The following is a 17,710-nucleotide window of genomic DNA, read 5'->3' as shown; positions in this document are numbered from 1 at the left end:
TAAACAGATAAGAAAATGTATGTTAACCTTTTAATTTTATGGATTTTAAAAAATTCCAAATAATTACAAACAGTATTGGCTACCAAAAATGATTTTATTCTTGGCTTCATCGTTTCAATAACACAGTGTATGCAGAATCTGATTCTGGGGTGTACATTAGTCTTCTGTTTTTTTTAAGCTGCTTCCATTTGCTGTAGATGTGCTTCACCAGACAGTTGCCTTTCACATATTTACTTTGTTCTGTAGGAAAAGATGACCCTCTCTACACATATGGCACAGTACAAGGTTTCCATTATGGAAAATTTATCCAGTTATTTACATGATTTTTTGTTTAAAGATTAATCAACAGCAAAACAATTTATCAAATGAGTGGGAACACGTATGTTCATCTCATAGCATACAGAAGTTCTGATCAACTTTCCAGGTCCACAATAAAACAAAAAATATCTTTAACACCATCAGTTAAGACCCATTCATAAGTAACGAAGCTATATTTTTACTGTAACATCACAGGATTATTTCCGGTTGTGGTGACCCTAGGCGACCTTTGCTCACATTTTTGCGGGTGACTGTGCTACAACGGGTGAGGATCTCCTTTGCCTGCGGTCTGGGTGGCACCTTGGGTAAGACGGGGCCCTTGTAGATGTTGGGGTCAGAAACACTAGGAAGTAATCTTCCCTCCATGTTACTTGTTGGACTGAGGTGAGTGACCACTGTGGGTGGGGGTGTGCGGCTCAGACGTTCATCACCAGCGCTGTAGCTCAGGTTGAGAGATGAGCTGCCAGAGGAAAAACTGAAGTCATCACTAAAGCTGTCGTTCTCAGAGTTTCCCTCGAAGTCTGCTGTTGGACTTCTGTTACTTTGTTGCTCATTTTCATCCGTCTGCACCATGATGACGGGAAGAGCTTGCATTGCAGGTAGAGTTGTGGTGGCATGGTATACCATAGAGGGAGGGCTGTTTCCTGCAGGTCGTCCATGAGGTTCCTCAGACGTCATGATCAGAGACTGAGACCTTTGGAAGTGTCCCACTTGGGGGGAGATGGGGGAAGAGGACCTGAGGGGGGGAATTTGCAGCAGGTTTCCTGGGGAGAGGCTCAGGTGGGACTGCTGTTGAAAGCTTCCAGAGGGGGATAGTAAGGAGGGGGTGATGGATGTCATGCGCATGTGAGGAGGGTTGTGGGGCTGGAGATACATGGAAGGGATATAGCCTACTTTTCCTTTGTATCTGCAGAAAATAAGGAAATTAAACAAATTTCAAACAGAAGGTAACAAAAATGGATTATTTACACACCCACCCTCTGAAGGCTATTTTAATTATGTTTAACCATTTTGACACCAACTGTATTCCTGAGGCTTAACTACATTAAAGCACTTTAGACCGGGTTGTCTATAGAAGGAATATCAGTCTGCTCTGCTTTTTTAGCTTGTTTTCTTAGTAAGCAAGTCAGTATAAAGTAGCCTGGGGTGAATTTAACCCCAGGTTAAATGTTTTTAATACCTGATGAGCCACCAGCCATTGTCAGACTTCTGCATGACCTCCACCATAGAACCAATGTTTACGGTTATCTCATCATCTTTAGTGGAGTTGTAGCTCTTGACTGCAGTGTAAAAGATCCCTGTGAGTCGTGTAATAAATGTTAATAACATTGTAGTGGATCGTATTTACAAGAATTCACAAAAAAAAGGTAAGTCAGGTGGGACAGCAACATTAAAGACCTGCAAAACTCTGTTGTTTTGAAATTGTTTTTGTATGGGTACCTCTTCCCAGGGCTCCATCTATATCATCTTCATCCTCATCCTCATCTACCCTCTCCAGATAAGGTGCAGGGAACCATGCCATCCGCTTGTCTTCGTTCTCTACAAGCCACCATCCTGAATTGACACAGTCATGCATTAACCTGACTCCTGAGTACATTCTGGACATCCACTAAGAAAACACTGGACATGTGGTTGCTCACCTGCTTTGTCTTTGATGAGCACATCCACTTTTTCATCAGTGGCCACTTTAAAAGGTTTGTTCTTTGTGTCTTTGGTCTCGTATGCAGCAATGCATCTGTATGTCTCTGTGACAAATGGCGGGGTGACATGACCGACATCACCATGTCCTCCACTGCCCTTTATCTTATCTTCTGAGGGCATGATCGTAATGCTGAGAATATAGATAAATATAGATCAAAAGCAATCATCAAAAACCAGACTTGTGATTTTACGTTTATTTTCTGTTAATCTCTTATTCGTTGTGCAGTCACAAGGCTGCAGCTTTAACTGGTTTTGCTGAGGTTTTATCTGTCTGCTTTCCTCTCTGTCTACATACTCAGAAATAGAGGTACCAGCTTGTACCTAAAAAGGTACAAATGCTTGTCGCTGGGGGTGTACTCTTTTGAGAGACATTTCTGTACCCTTCAGTTCTGGTCTATTTTTGTACCTTATCAAGTTCAACCTTACCTTATCAAGTTATGTTTTTTATGTTTTTCCCAGCATTACGCCTGGTCCATGCCACTTAGCAATATTATCTTTAATCTAGAAATAATCTTCAAAAACTCAAAATACTGACATTGTGGACTACAGCAAGTGTTGTGCGTCTAAACCGGTCGTACCAATACATTTCTTTTGAGGCGACTTTATAATATGTGGTGAAGTCGTAGGGGGGTATACTGATTGCTGAAGAAAAGCTGGTAAAAGTCCCAGTATGCACTATATGCTGTAAAATATAGTCCCGGTATGCAAAAGGTTATTATTTAAAAGTGCCGGTACTGCGTACCGCTGCATACTGGCCCACTTAAAGCACTGCTGCTAACAATAGTTTTTGTCACGACAAACATTTTTCAATGCTGCAGGTACCCTTATGGTTAAAATGGTACAAATTTGTACTTTATGTCACTTTGAACCCTTTTTCATACTCTGAAGGTGTGCTTCTGATCTCTTAAAGACCAGTAATGTACTTTTGAGAGAACATTTTTTTTTAAATGTACCTATAAGTACAGAAATGTCCCTATCTTGTACCTCTATTTTTGAGAGTGTATGCAAATGATTTTACTGCTGTTTGATCATTAATCTTTTGCATGAATCATTGCATTAATACAGAATAATTAAAATCTGCATTTAACTGTTACTTCTGCAGGTGCTTTTTTTCTATTGTTACTTATGGATCATTTTCTCACTCACTCCTAGTGATGTTGAGAAGATTAAAATCTAGTCTCGAAGCTTAATGTAACTCAGGACTGTCTACTAATTGAACAGTTTTGAGCACATAACAACAAAATCAGGTCCTTATCATGTGTTCGAATTGGATAAATACAACCACGCAAAACCATTAACACATGATATTCTACAATGTGTGAATCCTATAGAAGCAATTGTTGCTGCACACCAATTTATGAGGGGTTATAAGGAAAAACATATATATATATATGTATATATATGTTGTTGTTTTTTTTTAAATAAAAAATATATACATGATAAATATTTATATGCACAATGGCCTCTCTGTGTGGAGTGCACATATATATATATTTTTGTATAATGTCATAAATATATAAACATACATACATACATATATATATATATATATATATATATATATATATATATATATATATATTTATGTGACATCCTGAAGCATTTGCTCACTTCATTGCAGGACTTAGAGCTGCTATTTCTGCAGTTTTCTTTTCATGTCTAAATTATCAGAAAGAAACGCTCACCTTACCTGTTCTTGGTAAACTCTGGGTTAAGGTCCTGATGTTTAGGTTTGAGGAACTGGATGAGGTGTGCAGACTGAATGACTTGTTGATCGCAGCTCAGCAGCTCATTACAATATTTCTGCAAATACTTGAGGTGCTCCAGTGACTTCATAGATCCCTTCTTTTGACTTTTTTGGTTCATCTTAGTAGCTGAAAGCCCACAGAAAATCTTTAATGAAAACATTGTGGAACAGTGTATTGAGACTTACACTAGGTATCCTGACACACACTTACCTTGAAATTTAGGGAGGATTCTTTCAGACTTTTTCACTTTACTTCCAGATGGGAAAACTTTCTTCATTTCTGCCTGTCATAAATAACACAAATAATTTTTTTAAAATCATGAATAAGTGTCATTTGCACGAGTGCGCAACATATATCAGTTGTTATACTCACATGCATTTGCTTGAAATCCTTAAAACTTCTGTAAACTACAATATCATTCTGGTCTGACCAGAGCACAGAGGTTATGTACATCTAGAAGAGAAAATATATTTTAAAATCACTTTGTTCTCTTAGAGTAAAATAAAAAGAAAAGAAGTAAAGTCTTCATCTGTCCTTACTTTGCTTTTTTCCTTTTTCAGGACTCCAATTATACGGACACTGATAGGATAACGCTCCATGGCTCCCAGAAAAGGAATCCCAAGTGCAAGCTGCGAAACAAACCTTTCAGTTTTGGTCCTGCTTCTGCGACTGCGGCTGGAGGAAGTTAGGGATGTGAATTTAAATTTCCTCCACTGGGGACTGGTGTGGCCTTAGTCACGTGGGCACTTACAGGTGGAAATCTGTGTGTGGCTGCCCTGTGGACATTCCTGCTTTACATCAAAACCAGCAATGTAATATGACATAATCTAATGTCACATACAGCTGTACCAAAATGTCATGGCATGAAAAAGAACATATTTGGCTTTTCCACAAAAAGATGAGAAGTGCTGCAGCTGGCCCTGCTTCTGAAAGCAGACGGCGACCAGCATTGTGAAAGCTAGACAAGTTGTTGCACACAGCCTTCTTTTTTTCAGCTACTTATAATAACAATCACACATTCTGAACATGCACGTCTGGATCATTTCTTTCTTTTTCCTTTCTTTGTGTGGAGCTATAATAAGGCTATAATTAGTACACATACAACTGAGCTTAAGTAACTAAATATCAATATTAAAGCAATGCAAATTTTAGTTTTAAAAATTTTTTCAACTGAATGGTAAATTAAATGTTTTAAGGATATGAGCATTTTTAATGAGGTCATTTGCTCCACAGATTAAATCTACATATACATACGTAGATGACTTCCCTAATAAATTAAAAGTTAAACCCCATGAAACTGAGTTTAGTTGGACTCTTAGGTTTGTTTTCTACTGCTAAAAAGCAGCACTGCTACAAGGCCTGGACCTGACATATGATTAGAAGTGAAAAGGACTGATTTGGTGGACTAATACTGACATCTAGTGAAAGACATGACACATACATTTTTAATACCAGAGGGAAATTACATTGTAGTAGGGCTGTTTTTAAATTGTTTAAACATCCTCAGAGATAAATACAAATTCAATAAATAGAATTTTAATAGCAGTATTTGAATATGTATCCAAGATGTGACAGCCAACCAAAACAATGCTATCATAACGTGAGGAAAAGAAAGATGGCACCCTTTTCATCCATCCATCCATTTTCTTCCAATCCCAGCAATTACCAGTGGCAGGGTACACTGTGGACAGGTTTTCAATCTATCACAGGGCCCTCTATTGATTGAATTCTATTTTCATTTATGAAAACTGCAGTTTAAATAGTTGAAAATGCATATTAGTTTTCAAGTCATGACACCATAGATGGTGACATGTTCAGTTGCCACCTGATCGATAGAAAGATGTGCATTTGAAAATCTCGATATGCTCTAGGAGAAGTCTGAAATTTGGTGCACATTGAGGACATAACTGTCACTGAAGAACTTGTAAAACTAGAACTAGTGCAGCAGAAGACTTTGCACAGAATTTGGGGGTTAAAATCAACCAAATATTATTAAGAAGTGCTATATTGTTATTTTCTTATATTAAAAAAAATATTTCTGCCAGAGCTCAACAACTCTGGACATATTTGAGTAAAATAGCAGAGTTAGTTCATTTAAATTCATTTAAAAAATATTCTGACGCTGAAAGAGGAGTTTCCTGAATTAACTTTGAAGAATACAAGTGAGAAAATTGGAAAGAACACACACACACACACACACACACACACACACACACACACACACACACACACACACACACACACACACACACACACACACACACACACACACACACACACACAAATAGTCGTCTTTATTCTTCCTCAAACATTGTCCTCATAGTAGAAACATATTACGTCTTCTTTAAATTAGAATCACTTGATCAAGACTTTAAATGGTACACTCCTAAATAAACATCTGCCTGTTACATTGCACATTTTCCTTTTTTCTAAAATGAGAAAAAAAAAGTTATTTAAAAAAAATTAAGATAGTAATTTGTTTGAGTTTTAAAAAACAAACAAACAACAACAAAAAAAAACCCCACAAAAACAAACAAAAAGAAATTAGCGTCAACATTTCCCACATTAAATCCATGTGACACTTTCAGGGGCAGGTGTAGAAACATTTTGACGAAGAGGCAAACAGGGGCTGGACTGGGGAACAGTTTGCAACTACAAACCTGGATTTTAGGGAAAATTAACTATTATCTCATGTAAAAAAGAAAAAAAAAAACAACTACATTTGTAAAATCAACCGACAAGTTTTTATCTGCCATTTTTATTTATGATTATCCAATTTTGTATAATTATAGCAGAAAGACTTGAAATACTTCACTGATAATAGGAAAAACAACAGTTCTGAACCCAATCAGAAGATTTATCAGCACTTTTTGTTTCTTGGCCAAAAGACTTCAGCATGGTCACATCTGGATATGGGATTACACCAGTCTCATAAATGTTAACAGTTTGTACAAAAATCATTACAGATGAAAATTATTGGCAAGATAAACCTGCAGAACTGCTGTATTATGATCAAGACTTTGGTGATACTAATATAGAAATAAAAGAGATCAAATTCTTGAGAAAATGCATGTGAAGCTGTTTACACATCTCATCAATGTGTTATGATGCATGATTACCACAAATATGTTTTCAACTCAAGCCTTCTGATGTTAACCAGTCCAGCACTCTTTACAATGTCATGTTTTACTGTCAAAGAGGTCCTTTAAGGCTACTAAAAAAAAAAAAAAAAAGTTACACAAACCAAACTTTTTTTTATTAACTTGTCATACTTTTCACTTTTACGGACAACAATTTCCTGCCTGCCATGTTTAATACAAGTGGAAAAGATGCATAGAGGTCTGTATAAACATGTTTATGTATAATGGAAGGGGTACATGTTCAGCAAGTACATACATTCACTTTCACATCTAAGACTTACCCAGGCACAAACCAATTAATAATAGAAAACTATTAGAATCTGACTGCTTATACTGGAGAGGACAGTCAGGTTTTGCCCTTCACCACCACCATCTTGCCAACCCAACTGGCCCCACAGTTGACCAGCTAAAAGTCTACGGTCAATGGAAAACAAGGAGAAAGCAGATGCACTCTCTTACAAATAACTTTTACATCAACCTGCTTAGAAAAACTTTTAAGACTCCAAACAAGAAGATGAAAAACAATTTCCCTCAAGCCCCAAAAGAGACTAAAATATCAACAAAATGTTTGTCTTAAATAAAAAGAAATCTAAAATTGTAAGGCAACAGGGTTTTCCCATAAAATTATTTATATATATATATATATATATATATATATATATATATATATATATATATATATATATATTATATATATTATATATATATTTATATATATATATATATATATATATATTATATATATTATATATATATTTATATATATATATATATATATATATATATATATATATATATATATATATATATATTATATATATATATATATATATTATATATATTATATATATATATATATATTTATATATATATATATATATATATATATTATATATATATATATATATATAGGCATCACTATTTTTTCTAGTGATATTCTTTGGCTTGTATTAAAAAATATTGACGAGGCCATTTCCAACATTGAATATTTCTGCCTAAGCTGCTGTACAAAAGTCTATCCTTGCCATTAATAACCTCTTCTCAGAGTTAATTCCCACTGGAAGGTTTTCGTAAATAATTGCACATCATTTTAAAATAAATGCATACCATCCCTGATCAACTAATCATACATGTCTCATAGATCCTGCACGAAAAGTAAACTTCTACCCAATCTTTCCTCTATTGCAATCTTTTGGCAATAAACCCCCAAGTAATCACTACAAGGAATCAAAATGATCTTGCAAAGATATTTTGTATTTATCTTCAGACAAATATATTTTTCTGCACTGAACACAAGTTCTTTTCCAATTATCAGACTTGTTTCCTGCAACTCTTAACTGAAAGGCATGAATCTACGGTGACGTCCAATTACATGGATAGAGATTTTGTGAGAGTGCAAGGCGGTCAGAAAGCAAAAATTGAAATAAAAACAGGCCAAAAAAGGTCAAATTAAAATTTCAAACTTAAGCTCTGCACATATAAGCACTGTACATATCTCACACACAATCTGTCTTCCTCACTCTTCACCTGCGGTTTCTTTCCTGCGATCCATCACAAGGATAATCTGACCGCTTGTTAATATCCTCCAGCGAGGAAAAGAGGTTGCCTCCAATGTTCTGGCATTAAAAGGCTCTCCATTATTCCTGACTCAGGTAAGCACAGGGCAGCATGAACTGTCCCTCACTTGAGACAGTGTTTCTTTATGTCACCGAAATTCATAGATGGGCATACTGCGCTCCCGAATATGGTTCAGGCTTAAAGACTGGTACCTGAAAAATTAAATAATGGGAAATGTAATATCCATATGACATATTTTACAAATAAACCAAAAAGATTTTTTTCCATGGAATTTGGCCTGATAATTGATAATTACCACTCTGAGCTCCTGTGATAATAGTATCCCTCGATAGTGGCTGTAGACTTCTGAAAGCAAATGTAGTAGAAGCCTGCGAAGGACGCACCACTAATGTCTTTAATAGTGTGGTCTGGAACTAGAAACTGCTCCTGAAAGCATAACAAGAACTTAAGTTAGTGCTAGATCAATAATCTATGGAGAAAGTTGAACCTCTATAGTTTAATAATATACAAACCTTCCACCTCATGAAGATATAGTCACTGTTTTCCAGTGCATTGTAATTAAAATCATCCGAATTAAAGTTTTTGGCATATTTGTAAAAAGCCTGAAACTTTCCCTGGGAAAAGAATAGAAAATATAATAATAAAAACACTGAAATGACAAATTTCAGTGACAATGACAAATTTGGTTACAAAACAAAACATAAAATGACAAAGTGTGTATATAAATATATCAAATAAATTGGCAAGACATACCCAGTGCTTTCTGTCCACATCCTCATCTGCATCCCACTTCCTAGTTAAAAAAGGCCTCTTGTGGCTGATGATTTCACCAGCAAAGAATGTAGTAAGAGTTGGATACTCCTACCACACAAAGAATAAAAAAAATGAAAAAAGGAAAGTTCAAGTGGAAATGTGTTTCCATACAGTATCAGTTCTGCATAAATCCACAACTGTGCAATGTGAAGAGTACTTAACCTCACAGATTCACTATGGCACAGATTGTGCAGTGGGCTGCAGAAGTTGATGCAACCCTTATAATAATAATAATAATAATTAAAACCGCAAGCGGTGATATAGGCCCTCGCACCATGGCGCCGCTCGGCATAATGCCACCACCTCCCCTGGCAACATCCTTCCCATGCCTCTCTCAACCTAAAGTGCAGCCAGACTGCACCTCAGGCCATTTAGGCCTTATGAAGGGTCACTTCCTGTCACCAAGGGGCGGGGCTAACTTATAATCTAATTATTGACATGCAGAAATGTGAAGGATATGACTGGCATCATCTGTAGCAAATTTGGTGCAGGTTGGTTGTTTTTTGTGGGAGTTATGTCAGTTTTCCTTTTAATTGCATCACAGCTGCTTTGCTGCCCCGCCTCTCCTAAACGATATCCCCTATTAAAGAAAATAGCACAACTTTTAATCACACATGCCTCTTGAGCATCCTGACTCATTTGGGTTAAAGTTGGACAAAATTCTTAGAAGGAACTTCTCAAAATGCATGACAAAGAAAATGACAGAAATTGCCCCAAAAATGACACCTTTTTTCAAAATGGCCGACTTCCTGTTTGATTTAGCCCATATGTCCAAGAGACTTTTTTCAAGGTACTGGAAGGTTCTACAACTGTGCCGAATCATATCAATGTCAGTCAATGCAGTGGGCGGGGCTGATTGATTGAAATATTGTAGGGGGCGCTATGGAGCCGTTTACGATTTTCTCCACTATATTGTAATTTTACTCTATTAAGGACATAACTGTCATGACTCATGACAAGTATGGTGAAGATCAACAATTTCATGGCTTTGTTACAGGTACTTCCTGGTTCACGATATCAGACACTTGTTGTTGCCAAGGGGTGGGGCTAGTTCAGAGTCATATTATTGCATTGTAGATTTTGTTCATCATGGGACTGGCATCAAATGTGGCGATTCCTGTGCTGATATGTTGTTTTATGTGGGAGTTTTAGCAATAAGTCTTTGTTAATGAGACATCAAACTTTGAGGGTCCGCCCCTCCTAAACTAAATCTTCTATTAGAAGAAATAGCACAACTTTAAATCACACATGCCTCCTGAGCATCCTGTGCAAGTTGGGTGTCAGTTGGACAATATCCCTAGGAGGAGTTGTTTAAAATGCATGGCAAAGAAATGACCCCAAAAATGGCACCTTTTTCAAAATGGCCGACTTCCTGTTGAATTTAGCCCATATGTCCAAGAGACTTTTTTGAAGGTACTGGCAGGTTCTCCAACTGTGCTGAATTTTATCCATGTCGGTCCATGTAGTGGGCGGGGCTGATTGATTGAAATTTTGTAGGGGGCGCTATGGAGACATGCTCCATTTATTCCATAATGTTTCAATGGGGCTTAGTTCAGGGCCTTACTGTCATCAGTCATGGCAAGTTTGGTGGCGGTCCAAGGTTCCATGGCTTGGTCACAGGTACTTCCTGTTTCATGGCGTTGGACCGCCATTCGCCATGTCCCGTTTAGCGTAGCGACTTGAGGTTTTTATTGTGGCATCATGAAAGGGTTTGACATGTTTTGGAGGAGTCTCAAGTGTTTGGGACCATTTGCTTAGAAGCATGATCCTCAAACGTGGAAAAAACCAATTCCTGTTGTTAGTGGGCGGGGCTTAGGTCTACACCAGCAATGGTCACATTAATCTGTTCAGGACTGATCCCTTATTAATCCCTATAAGTTTTAGGGTGATCAGATCAAAATTGACAATTTTATAGTGATTTATGATGTCACGCCGCCGCATGGAACTTCGCCATGGCGTCACGGGCACGCCGTGCAGCGTAGAGTAACGTCCTTTACCAGATCTCTTCACCAACATGTTTTGTGATGCCTGAGTGAATTTGGGCCATGTGGTGTCCACCAAGCCAGAGTTATGGGTGTGTGAGCAAAAAACAACACTTTTGACCTCCAGGGGGCGTGGCTATTTCATAATCAAAATATTGACATATAGAACTCTGTAGGAGGGGACTGCCATCATATCTAGCAAATTTGGTGCAGAAATGTTGCTTTATGTGGGAGTTATATCCGTTTAATTTTTCATGGCGAGACATCAAACTTTGAGGCCCCGCCCCTCGTAAACTAAGTCTCCTATTAGAAGAAATAACACAACATTTAATCACACATGCCTCCTGAACATCCTGAGCAATTTGTGGCTCAGTGGGATAAAAGCTGTAGGACGAGTTTGTTAAAATGCGAGGTGCTAAAACGCCAAAATATTGACTTTGACCTAAAATGGCCGCCTTCCTGTCGACATTTCACCATGACATTAAGAGGATTTTTTGTTCGCCCTTGCATGTAGATCATGTGTATGAATTTTCATAAAGCCTAACGACATGCAGTGGCGGGGCACCTAAAATAGGTGGCGCTCTCATTCAGTTTCGCCCAAACATTCTGGAGCACCTCAAAATATCAAATTTTTCGTATTCCCTTGGGGGGGTACGCAAAATTTGGTGAGTTTTCGAGCACGTTCAGGCCTCCAAAAAAGCACGCAAAGTGTCCGAATAAAAATAATAAACACTGCAAATACAATAGGCCTTCGCACCACCAAGGTGCTCGGGCCTAATAATAATAATTTTAAAAAAAAAACAAACTATCATAATCTGTGGATATCAAAATATGCTTGTACAGTACTATACTGTTGACCCTTCAAAATATAGATTGCATGCATCCCTTGTTTGAGCTTTCAAACAAGGACTTATGTATATACATTTCAATGAAAAGCACAGAGACAACCTGTTCTTTTTCACCACTTTTCTTTTAGAATAAATGACTTGTTAGTTAGAGATAGACACAACATGACTGCTCAGCTTTCACTCCACTCTGTCACAGTTAAAATTTACTTCAAGACCTGCTGACCTTTTTCCTTCCCAGTTACATAATGTAATGGGTATACAGCTGACACACTTTCGCCTTAGTGTGGAGGCCGTACATAATGGCCTCAATCTGGTTTACAACAGACAGAACATTTTCTACGTTCAGCTTGCATCAAACAAGCGGAAACCAGTTAGTGCTAAAGATTTTCTTTTTTTTAGTTTAAGGTCAGTTTAGTTGCAAGATTTACCTCAGTCAGGCCTTTGATCTTCAGGTATCCACACAAATATGAGTCCTCCACAGTCACATGCTGTCCAAGACAAACAGATTGCAGTACACGTATGTATCTCATACTTAAAATTAAAATGTAAATACTTTCCCCTTCTTTAGGTTGATAAATATGAAAACAGCACCATGACAGGTTTGGACAAGTCTGTTGACATTCTTGACAAATCAACACTTGAAGCTTGAATAGGTCTTTTCATTTAGGTTGCCTGATGCTAAAAATTCAATCATATTCAGATCATTTTGTGCTGTGAGCTGGGGATGATGACGACAGCATTTCTTATATTTAATCTGAATTAAAAATAATAATAATAATAATAACATAAATAATAATAAAAAGAAACAATTGCCATGCCAGTTTAGCATTGCTGTTAACTTTTAGTCTTTTAGTTTAATCTTCAGGAGGAAAAGCTGAGGTGCGTTGTATTTGGTCATTAGCTTATGTGTAGCTCCTGCAGCAATCAGACTATTTTGCATACAGTTATGATATTAACGACAGTAAACAGTAAGTGTCGTGCCTACTAAAACCATTTTACCTGCAAAACAACCTCGACGTCGTAGGAATTGCCTTTGCTCCTCTGGTAACCTCGAAACTGTGATCCGCTGTACAACAGGGAAGTGGCTACCCCTGGCTGGTAGGTGTTTATCGGTGCAGGGGGGACAAGACAGACCGAGGATGGGCAGGCCGAGCCGGTTGTACAGCAACACTCCGCTCGGACAGGCATGATGAGCGATAGAGCTTCGCCGTCAGCCACCGTCATTAACTTTGACACTGAGCGGACCAATGCGATTAAAAGAAAGGTGCTGACAGAGGACGGTAATCCACCCTTGTGGGAAAAATATGTAAAAGCCCGAAGCTCAAAAGTTTGCTCAAATTTACTACACGTCCACAGTCGTCTGACGCGATACACAGCGTAACTGTATTTGAGATTCCAGCTTCCTTGAATTTCATTGGCTTAAAACTGGGTCCTTTACTCTGATTGGATGAAATACCGAAGTGCAATCTGGAAGTTTTATTTATTTACGCTAAATGAGAGGGGCTGACATAAATGTATGAAAATAAAACAAACATAATGCAATGATATCTTGTTATGTTATGGGCTTCTGGAAATCTATCTATCTATCTATCTATCTAATCAGAACATGGAGACAGAAACTGACAGAGAGGTGTAATATTTATTTTACTTAATGTGACACAAATATAGAGATTGCAAACTATCTTATTTTACTTGCAAACACATTTGCTTTACTGATGCTACTGCAACTTTTCCAGCTGCTTCCTCAAATGATCTACATATCTGAGAATATCTGAGACATGCATGTGGTTCTTCTGAAGTTCTTCTTCTCGGATCTGTGGTAACCCATAGAGAGAAAAAATAAAAATTAACAAGACCGAATGGGTGATTACAGGTTTGACATATGTAATTGAATATAAACTTGTTTTGTGTCAGTGATTTAATTTCTCTACCCCTTTACTGAGGGTCACTCTCCAGGCACTGGCACGTGTAACCAGTTGAGTTTCTCGGTCATTGATAACGCGCAGGTGGTTATCATGGCCAGTTGTCAGTGCATCCATCACGGTGCTTTTGTCTGTGAATAGCTAAAATTAAAAACAGAATGATAAAGCCTGAAAATACCCCATCAACTTCATACTCAACTATTTCTGAAACAGAAAAATGCTAAATTAATAAAATCTTTTACAGTTTGTTTATATAGATGTGTTCTCATTTAATCTTATTAGAAATGCCATTTCGATTGCCTTGTCACTGTAAAAGACACTAAAAATAAATCTTTCTCTTCTTCTAAAGTCACAAAAGCGTAAGAAAAAAAATGCTTAAAGCTCACATAAACAATTTGGTCTGAAATAAACAGTACTGACCATTATTACATCCTCTGACATCTCCTCTTCTAAGTTTTCCTTGGCTACATTTTCCAGAATTGAAACAGCAATTTCTCGCACCTTGTGAAAATAATTATCCTCCAGATCTCGACACTGAGCAAATGTATGATTGTGTCAAAGAAGTCATCCATGTAAGACAACATAACTAACAAAGCAAAACAGGCAAACTCCTGGCTGTATTTACATGTTATTGAGTTAACATTCTACTGAGTTAAAGTGAGGAATTAGAAATGTATGGCATAAGGTTTTTTTTTTTGTGTGTGTGTATTCTAATTCCCTTTGTCATGACTGTTTCATTAGTTGAACTAGTATTGTATCATACACTCATAAATATGTAAAGGAAATCATGTATTGAAATTAGTAACAAATTGTGACTGGAGAGAAATTATAACAGTTTTGTTTGTTAACACAATATGAAAAAAAGGATATATTCCCAGTGCAGTTTCACTGAAATTGCCCACCATGTCTGAGAGGCTGGCATCAAGCTTTTTGATTTCATCCTGAAAGGAACAGAAAGCATCATTGTAGGTAAATGTGAAAGCAAAGTATAACAATGCAATAAATTGTTTCATCTACATGTACAGAATCTAGACATCTTTAAAGCTGCTCAGTGATACAGTTTTTTTTTTTAAAGTATACTCTGTTCTGATTTTTTTTCTTTTGTTAATCCAAATATTTACTTTTTTTTTCTTTTTGAATCGATCTAAGATAAAAAAAATTAAAAAAAATTAATTTAATTTACATCAAGCTTATTGTTCAGCTCAAATTCCAGTGTCATGAGGCTCTCACAGAACTGGCTGATTTCATCATTACAGTTGTTGATCTTGAGCTGAAGTGCTTCTTGGTCTGCTAACCGCTGTAACTCTGCTATTCTCTAGAAAGGCAAAAATACGGAAGATTAGTTTGTATATCTACTGAGTCACTATAGTTACAGTATTTATGTAAAGAAAATAAATTAAACAGAACCATTTGGAAAAACATGGATCCTGTCCACTTACCTCACTATGCTGCAAATCAAATTGTGCCAGCACCTGTGATACCATATTCTTGTAGTGTGTTTCTGTCTCATTTCGACAACTGAGAAAAGAGCTTAGCTCTGTCTCCCGACGTGTGTACTCAGCCAAGCCAATGTTGAACAGCTGTGTACACTGCTCCACCATTTGGTCCTCAAATGTAAATCCAAAGTCAAAGAATTGTTCCAGCGTGTACAGCATGTCAGAGTATTGCATAAATGTGGCGAAAACTAAGTTAACAAAGGATATGTCTGAAGCAAAGGAGCCACTCCTGGAGCACAGCGTAGTATCTCTGCCTCTGGATCATCTTTAAACATGCTGTTAAACAGACATGAGCCGTTAAGAAACTCCACATAGGCATCCTGTCAGAGAGAAAAACGTTAGTGTGTCATACTGTAGCGTGTCCATTTCAGCAACTTTATAACAAACACAAAGTTTGTCACACCTTGTGCAATTTTAGCTCAGCTTCTTGGCTTTGCTGAGCCTCATCGGCCTCTTGTTTCTGCTGTTCCTCAAGCTTAATTTTCTCAAGAGCATATCGGTATTTGACTAAGGCCTTTTCTCTCTGTGGATAAGTAAACATACATGGTTGAGTGACTTAATTCAGAAACAAAATGGTTTCACAAACATGAATGGAATTGTATTAAAAACTAACAAAATGCTTCTTTAACAGAAAGATACATATAAAAGTTACAAGACTACTAGTATGCAGAATGGATTTGTGTGGATGATACTTACTACTTTCTTGCAAATCAATATGTCATCCAGCCACATCAAGTTTGGAAAGTAGGCAGCAATGAACAATGTGTAATCGGCCTCTTTGGTGACAGGATTTCCAATCATGTAGATTTGGAGCAACTTCTTAAATCTCTTGAGGTAGTACACCTTTGAATTGTATCAGAATTGCATTATTTTATGTTCTTATTCAGCAATACTATATCTTTAAATGTTGGTCGAATAATGCTTGCAACATAGAAACATTATTTTATATTAATTTCATATAAGAAAAATTCTAACATTGTCCAACTGACTGATGAGGTTGTTTGCAATGAAGAAAAGACTGAGGTTCTCAAGTGTATCCATGTTCTCAATTAGAGAGATTTTGTTGTTGGACAAATTCAACAATTCAAGCTTCCGCAGGGACTCCAGACCCCCAATCTTTTTTATCCTGTTGAATGACAAATCTGACATCCATGTTGAAATGACAGTCATTGTCACATCTTATAAGTTGTGATGTATAGCACTGACAGAATATTGATAAGTAAACCTGATAAGTTTGTAAAGGTGATCTTACCAAGGCTCTTCAGGTTAATCAGAGAGTCCAGGCCTTGGATCTTTTTTATTAGGTTGTTCTTCAAATCAAGCTTGACCAGAGATGTGAAATCTTTTAATAGGTCAATCTCCAGGATGTCTGGAAACAAATGATATCTTGCTTATCTAAAGTGTAAACTCATTAATGCTCCAGTTAATGGCAGATTTTAAGGTCTCTCTCACATTTGGTATCCAGATGTAAATCCAGGACTTCCCTGTAGTGGATTTTTTCTGTCTTTGGAAAATCCCGAGCCTCTTCTTCTGTGAGCTGCTTCTTTATGCTTACAGCATCTTGCAGGATCTTCTCATTAATGCTAGTAGGCAGTAATTCCATGTTGCTTTTTAAAGTGCACTGAATTACAACTCACTCTGTTCAAATCAGCAAGATAAGTCATAGTTTAATCAATTCAATATACCTTATGACACATCAATTAATGCAACTGAACGCAATAAAAAAAAAAATCTATTACCCACAATGGAATAATGTGAAACACTAAAGCAACAAACGTTAATACTTACCAACGACAGTGTTTATTATTTTAGTCAATGCCAGAGAGAAAACAGGCAATCAACACAAAGTGTGTCAACGAGTAACGTCTTTCTTGTTTACACACCGTTACATAGCAACAGGTGAAGACGCGTTCAAGTACGTTCCGGCGACTGTTAAAATCATTAATTGAAGAAAATCTATCTTGCAGCTGCAGAATTCTATCTTTCAGTCCTGACTAAAGAAAACAACAATATTAACCTAAACTGTCGTCAGTGTGGACTTGTTGATTTTAGCAGATACTTTTCTTTGGTTAATATCTTGAAAAGAAAAAGAAATACCTGCAGCATTGGATATAACATTTTGTGAATGCTTAAATTTTCCCAATTAAAGTGTGTTACTGTTATT

At 36.9% G+C, this 17,710-nt stretch overlaps 3 protein-coding genes across 3 annotated transcripts; all 3 read right to left on the bottom strand.

Moving 5' to 3' along the window:
• Positions 1-109: 109 nt before the first annotated feature.
• On the bottom strand, positions 110-7,512 carry noxo1a (NADPH oxidase organizer 1a). The gene is made up of 7 exons (XM_079252276.1): positions 4,140-7,512; positions 3,978-4,050; positions 3,710-3,893; positions 1,959-2,149; positions 1,759-1,872; positions 1,499-1,616; positions 110-1,225 (listed from the first exon to the last, which is right to left on the bottom strand). The coding sequence occupies exons 1-7, from the start codon at positions 4,218-4,220 to the stop codon at positions 508-510; spliced, it is 1,479 nt and encodes a 492-aa protein (XP_079108402.1). The 5' UTR covers positions 4,221-7,512; the 3' UTR covers positions 110-507.
• A 342-nt stretch (positions 7,513-7,854) lies between these two features.
• gid4 (GID complex subunit 4 homolog) lies at positions 7,855-13,475 on the bottom strand. The gene is made up of 6 exons (XM_079252891.1): positions 13,128-13,475; positions 12,557-12,616; positions 9,239-9,346; positions 8,998-9,099; positions 8,781-8,911; positions 7,855-8,676 (listed from the first exon to the last, which is right to left on the bottom strand). The coding sequence occupies exons 1-6, from the start codon at positions 13,350-13,352 to the stop codon at positions 8,613-8,615; spliced, it is 690 nt and encodes a 229-aa protein (XP_079109017.1). The 5' UTR covers positions 13,353-13,475; the 3' UTR covers positions 7,855-8,612.
• Positions 13,476-13,846: 371 nt separating this feature from the next.
• drc3 (dynein regulatory complex subunit 3) lies at positions 13,847-17,149 on the bottom strand (the record flags this gene model as incomplete). Its single annotated transcript, XM_079253050.1, has 12 exons — positions 13,847-13,942; positions 14,060-14,191; positions 14,471-14,584; positions 14,953-14,991; positions 15,234-15,365; positions 15,490-15,685; positions 15,745-15,866; positions 15,950-16,069; positions 16,243-16,389; positions 16,522-16,688; positions 16,799-16,915; positions 16,999-17,149. 12 exons carry the CDS (start codon positions 17,147-17,149, stop codon positions 13,847-13,849), a joined length of 1,533 nt encoding a protein of 510 aa, XP_079109176.1.
• Positions 17,150-17,710: the final 561 nt, after the last annotated feature.

Source organism: Telmatherina bonti (genome assembly GCF_933228915.1).
Source record: "Telmatherina bonti genome assembly, chromosome: 14".
NCBI classification, from domain to species: domain Eukaryota; kingdom Metazoa; phylum Chordata; class Actinopteri; order Atheriniformes; family Telmatherinidae; genus Telmatherina; species Telmatherina bonti.
The sequence above is the reverse complement of the archived record's forward strand: the minus strand, read 5'-3'. Positions and strand labels throughout refer to the sequence as shown.